Consider the following 6676-nt stretch of genomic DNA (forward strand, 5'->3'; position numbering starts at 1 on the left):
TGTGTCAATGTGTGAGAAGTAAATAATGAACAATAGTGTGTGTAAGAAAATACTTTTGCTCTGGCAGTAAACAGTACCTACCCAAAAGAAGAACAAAAATTCACTTGTTTCGATCAACTTATATTAGTTTTGAAAAGATGAGCGTATTCGTTAGTCTATTTTATATTAGTTTATATTAGTATATTGTATATTTTAGTTTTATTACAAACTTATAAATAATATTGTAATAAGTACGGACATTTTATGTACCTTAGAACCTATAGGCTATATTGTGTAATATAAAATATTATTAATAATATGACTATATAGTATATAGTCTATAAGACGTGTAACAATATTCCGATGTATGTTGGACATGTTATTTTTATGTACAAATACTATACCAATTATATTGACAATAATAATTGAAATAATGAAATCTATTAGTAGGTAACGGCGGGCATAACAATATTAAAATGTACGGACGGTACATCGATGTTCCGTGCATTCAAGCCATCGACTGACGGTTGTCACCACAAATATATACAATATTCTATAATATAGTAGTATATATTTGTGGTTGTCACCATTCGCCGTCAACCGACTCACCGAGCTGATTCGATCGAGAGCTACCCCTGTGAGCCGTGGCCTTGTCCCAGGCCACTGTGTTTATTCGACGTTCGGACTTTCGGAGTGTATAACAGTCTGTAGGGTATTACACTATTACTGTATATAGTACGTCTGTTCTAGGGTTGCGCCTGCTCTGCCGGCCTGGTGATATTTGCAGGGGGTGTGGATCTCGCAGACGCGAATTAAAACATATCCCAAGACTCCCATGCACTATGCACAGTAATAAAAATAATTACTATGCGCTCACGGGCTACGCGTTTACGCGAAATCTGTCATAATCAATAATTAAATAATTTTATAGTCTTTCGCACGATTTAAGATATCTTAAATAGTTAAATCGTGGTCTTTCGTAATGGCGTGTTCGTGGTTAATAGTTATATATAGTTAATAGTTATCAATCTATCGTCATTCATCGCTGGTATAGTCACAGAATATATATGTGGTAATGTGGTATAGTTGGTGTCGTACCGCACGATATATAATTAAATAATTGTATTATTTAAATATTCAACAGTAACAGTAACAGTCAACACGAACGAGAGCGGTTTGTTTACGTCCGCCGCAATCGAATGATAATTATTTTGAAAGGAAATGCGATCACAATGTCAATAAGGACTCTGTTCATTGTCGGTGCGGCTCCGTTTAAGTTGTTGCTGCCACATGTTTGTGTGACAGGTATGCGGGTGGCCGGTGTTCTTCGCTCACGGGGGCGGATTCGGTCCGACGTTATCGCCTTAATAATAACGTCATATTATACCGATTTCGTTTCGTCCCGATCTTTACTGTACCGATGAAGTACGCGCGTGTCGTTGTCAATACACGTACAATATTACAATTTTAGTACTACTGAGTGATTCAATGATGAAAACTCGAGTCCGTCTGTTGCTGCTCTTGTTCACTGGTGCTCTTACCTTCAGTTGTGTAGACATGATTTCTGAAAGAGGAGGGATCTTATCCCCACGTCCCCCCCCTTGTATATGCCACTGCTTAGTGGTTACCTTGTTCGTAGTCTTTTTTTGTCTTCGATGAAAATCCCAACAGCGTAGACATCAAAGTGAGTTCTACAGACTACCATATACCATGTAAATATGTAATTGTGAATAATGTTGTTTTGTATATTCATTTTCAGGACAACATGTATTATAGTCAAAAATTTAAACCACAGACCCATTATAAGCCTGCAAAACATACATCTGCCGCATGTAGAACATACATTACCCAATCGAAGTGGAATCATTCCTAGAGATGCAGTTTGGCAAAAAGTCCAATCAACTAAGTATTGTGACTTTGAAATTTATTTTTAGTGTGTTGACTTTAATATGTTTGTATCATCAAATAGATACAAGTTTTTCATTTATTCAGCATACTTGGATACAAGAATCAAATCTGTCAGACCATTGGTACAACCAAAACTCGAAAACCAGATCCAGTTTGGTGAAGATTATGGTATGAAAAAAATTCTAAGACTGTTTCAGCATTTGTGAAAGCAATCCGGGAAAACTGGAATCTAAAGTGCAGTGCGGTATTTGTGCTGTGCAAATTACCATCAGACGGAAACCATCCGTTAAGTGTATCTATTGTGTCTTATATTAAAGATCCAATTACAAATGAAATTCTGATTCAAATGCCAAAATCAACTAGTCAACTCAAGACTGATATAGAAATTTGTGTTAAGCCATTTCATTATTATTATGATAGAGTAATTATTTCATAATTTAAATTTATTCTAGTCCCTATATATTTTAAATAATTGTTATGATATATTTTATTTTTAATTTAAGGCAATACAACTTATGGAATTTGTAGAGTTAAACTTTTTGCTCGGGATTGGACATTTTACATTTTATAAAAACACAATTGGGTCAAATGTTAAATGTGTTTTGGACGGTTACATAAAAGACAATTTGGTTTCTGTTTTACTTTGGCAGTTTGATATGGTATTCAAGCAAGAAAACAGAGCTGAATAAATGTTTGCTGCGCTTAATGATTGCTTGTATAGAAATATGTGGCATTTTAGAAATAGGAGTAATTATTGTTCCTAGACAAAATGATACATTAATCAAATTAATTAAGTATGTTTTTTGTTAAGATTTTCTGATGCATACAAATATGTAAAATTAATTTTATTACTTGTTTATTTTTAGTTGGTTAAACATTTATCAAACTCCAGCTGCTTATCCATTTCGTAATGCATTCTTCTACATGCAATGGGCTGATGATGACTCTTTACTTTTAGATCAGAATCCATTTCATTCAAATCTTGTAGTTTTATGTTAAACACAGCGTAAGACTAAATTGCATCCACATAAACAATGTTCAAAATATATTTGTTATCCACAACGAATAGTAGAAGTTGGAAATCATTTTATCTGTGAGTTTTTAAATCCTGATGATGGGACATCTTATTTTACACCAGAACGTTCAATACTTCATCATTGTAGGGTTTGTGAGTATAGAGGAAATGATTGTGTAACTGCAGACTACAGTGGATCGCACCATGTACAGGTACAGAAAAAAATTGGTCGCGCCAACGCGGTGTACTCTTATTTGGTACAGACTATAGACAATATTTTAAATATAAAAAAATTATTATACTCTTATATCTTACTTGTAAAAAAATATAAGTGAATAAAAATAAAAAAAATTTAATTTATAAATAATATTTTTTAAAATCCAACAGTTAATAAAATAATATGTCCAATTATCCACAAAATATGAAGCTGGTATAGCAAATAATATAATAATTTCAGAATAAAGCTAATATTGTTAAAAACAAATGTGATATCTAAGAAATAATTTGTTTATTATATTTATATTTCTAAGAGCCGTTCTTACTATGTCCGGTTAAGTGTCGGTTAACTTTAACCGGACATTGTAAGAAAGGCCCCAAATAATTATTGTTCTTATGTTATCAAAAAAAATAAATAAATAACGGCACCCTTCAAATATATAACTATTAAATATATTTTAAACTTAATGTTTCTAAATTAAATTATTCATATAAACTTAAATAGTACGAGTAATTAAGTATGAAAAAATAAAGCATTTATAAAATGCTTCAGCATTAAATATCTTCAATATTTTCCTTCAAAGCAGAAATATCAATGATATCACAAGCAATGAGTGGGTTACTTTTGGTGCATTGGTTCATGTATACAGCAGTTTGTTCCAAAAGGTATGCATCAAATGCTTTATCACTATTTCCTGCTAACAGCACTCTACAAATATCTTCAGCAATTTTTAATAATGTTAGTTGTTTGAAATTAGTCTTCAAAACATTTAAAATTTCAGTTTTAACATCAGATGCACGACAGACAAAGTTCAATAAAAATAAACCGTCTTTTCCGATTAAACTTTTTATGTTATTCAACATATCTTGTCTCAAAAAAGCTTTTGGTGGTCCACTTAAACCCAATGTAGGATCTTTAGCATCAACATCGTATACTACTGCATCATATTTATCATTATTTTTGACAGCATTGCATATATACTCGAGACCATCGCAAACATTTACTTCTAATCTGCTGTCCTCTAACAGTCCAAAAGCTTCTTTGGCTATTTTGTATATGACTGGATCTATTTCTACAGCTACAATATTTACATTTTTATAAGCATTTAACAATAAATTAGTAAGTACACCACCACCCAAACCAATTAAAAGGATTTTAAATTCTTTATTTAATTGATTTGCTAAAATGCCCACACCGAGGCCCAAATATGGTATGTAATCGCTGAGGAAATGGGAATAATCAATTTTGATCTCTCCATTTTCAGTCAGTAATTTTGCTTCGGATTGAATGATATGAGGCATGTTAAGGAATACTAAACGTCTATAAGTTTCACCTTTTTGCCCAATTACTTCCTCTATTACAAAATTTCCAGAGTGTTCATTTTTACTTTCCATAATGATTTTTCTGTCACCAAGTTGTTCTAATGATAAAAATAATATGGTTGCACCACGTCTTATGACACCTTGTGGTGCTATTTTCAACATAAGTCTTGATAGTTCTCCCTGTACTTGTTTTAAATTCTTATAGATCTGTCCTCTATGCATACTTATAATAGCTAAACGATCTACATTACAATTTTGTCGGAGTGTATCTTGCCCTTCTTTGCTGCTAAATAACCACTCATGTTCTCGACCTCGAGGAACAATAAATGCAGCAAAAGTCATTTTATTTGGATTTTTTTGAGTACGAGATTCAACAATCATAATTGTGTATCGAGGTTTTTTTGTTTGGGAACAATTAATTTCAAATCGATAATTATTTGACATGTCTTCCATTCGACATTTAGTGAGATCAAAACACATTGAAACAGATTTCTGAGTATCAATAACTATTTCTAATAGATAATTTATGGAATCTAATCTTTCATTTGTAAGTCCATCTGGATTCCACTCAAGAACTGGATTAGTTCCGGGTATTTTATTTACTTTAATGCAGACTACCATAAATACAGGTTGGCCATTGAAATCTGGTGAGTCTTCAACTTCTGTACATTGGCAAACACGAATTATCCAACCATTTTCACTGAAATAGGAAACATAAACTGTGCAATATGATACTGAAGAAGGGACACACAAATATATCGCCCTCCAAATTTCAATATTCTTTTGATCTCGTTAAACATCTTCATTGCACGTGTAAGAGACTCCACTTCACCATCCGGCATCAAAGCATCCAGGGTTCCTTTGTCAATAATGGCACTAAACTTTTCATTGGCATATTTGGTATTCAATATATCCTCAATTTCATAAACTAGACCTGGGTATTTATTTTTATGTTTATTATTCATATTGGCAATTACAACTTCACTATTATCCACACAAGTCATGTTGGTGAATCCATCAGAGTACAAGTTTATACTAAGATCAGAATTTCCACATCCTGACATTAATATATCATCTTTAGCACTAATGTATCTGGTGAGTAAACGTTTTAAATTTTCATAATTACCATACCACTCGAAAGTAGCTTTACGTTTTGTAAAAAAAGAGTCCCAATACTCCGTTTTACTGAAGTCGCTGTTTTTCTCGGGCACCAAATTCATTATAGTTGTGTTGTTACGGATAAAATTAGGAGTTAGGACACTAAACAATGGTTAATAAAAAAACTATTTAACATTTACTCTGGCAATGATACCTATATCTTAAAAATTGTATTTATCGGTAGATCATGGTGTGATGACGAATTAAGATATAATATTATCTTAATTATTCCGAATTCGTGGGTGAGATCATGACCAAATATTTAGTCATGGGCATAGAACAATAGTCATGGGTGAGAATGTGAGATTAATAAACGCATGATAAAATAAACAGGTATGTCAGCAACTTTGTGGTGCGCACAATATGGCGGCCGGCTTGCGCGTGTTATCAATATTATACGTAATCAGTAATCACCACGATTTAAGATATACAGGTTAAACATCGGCCTATAACGAATAGTGCTTTATGATGACTGGTGAACCGTCTTTTTGAAACAGCTGAGGCCCCCGATCACTAGCGCTCGTTGTGGTTTAAATATATTAATATCATTATTCATTATCTTAATCAGTTTCGCGTACTAAACCCCGGGTAAAATTTACCGCGTTTTTTTGCATTTCTTTCATGATATGCTAACATGAATAAAAATAAAAATACAATATTTCATTATTATATAGGTATATTATACTGATTTAATTCATGGCGATATGAATTATGAGATATCTTAAATCCTGATTATATTCTACATAATATCATATGGTACATTCATAATGTATATTCATTATTAATTTAGTTATTTAAAAGTCCACCTTTTTAAAATAGCTTCTTACAAAATGGTTAAGATGTGTTGTGTTCCGTATTGTAACGAGATAAGTAAAAGCAAATTTAATGTTCCAAAAAACAACGAGCTAAGAAGTTTATGGGAAAAATCTTTGAATATAAAATTAAAACCAACTTCGAAAGTTTGTGAGAAACATTTTGATGTAAATGACGTTATAAAAACATGGGAATCTGGGAAAGGATTCAGCAAGTATACGGTACCTACTGTACTATTACAATAATCTTCAAAAATTATAACAT

The 6676-nt window shown here is 32.2% G+C and overlaps 1 protein-coding gene and 1 long non-coding RNA gene across 2 annotated transcripts; one reads left to right on the forward strand and one right to left on the reverse strand.

Annotated features, from left to right (window-relative positions):
* The first annotated feature begins 206 nt into the window (after window positions 1–206).
* On the forward strand, window positions 207–3247 carry LOC100572338. The gene is made up of 5 exons (XR_510588.3): window positions 207–1663; window positions 1739–1885; window positions 1949–2308; window positions 2391–2681; window positions 2754–3247. It is a non-coding gene; the product is annotated as an uncharacterized LOC100572338 (long non-coding RNA).
* Window positions 3248–3673: 426 nt separating this feature from the next.
* Window positions 3674–5661, reverse strand: LOC100161863 (eEF1A lysine and N-terminal methyltransferase-like). The gene is made up of 2 exons (XM_008183423.1): window positions 5240–5661; window positions 3674–5141 (listed from the first exon to the last, which is right to left on the reverse strand). The coding sequence occupies exons 1-2, from the start codon at window positions 5659–5661 to the stop codon at window positions 3674–3676; spliced, it is 1890 nt and encodes a 629-aa protein (XP_008181645.1).
* Window positions 5662–6676: the final 1015 nt, after the last annotated feature.

Source organism: Acyrthosiphon pisum, chromosome A3, assembly GCF_005508785.2.
Source record: "Acyrthosiphon pisum isolate AL4f chromosome A3, pea_aphid_22Mar2018_4r6ur, whole genome shotgun sequence".
NCBI classification, from domain to species: Eukaryota; Metazoa; Arthropoda; class Insecta; order Hemiptera; family Aphididae; genus Acyrthosiphon; species Acyrthosiphon pisum.

Coding starts and splice junctions, on each gene's coding strand:
- LOC100161863 (XM_008183423.1), bottom strand. CDS start 5,661: ATGAATTTGGTGCCCGAGAAAAACAGCGACTTCAGTAAAACGGAGTAT. Junction 5,142..5,239: donor CTTACACGTGCAATGAAGAT/GTTTAACGAGAT, acceptor TTCCTATTTCAG/TGAAAATGGTTGGATAATTC.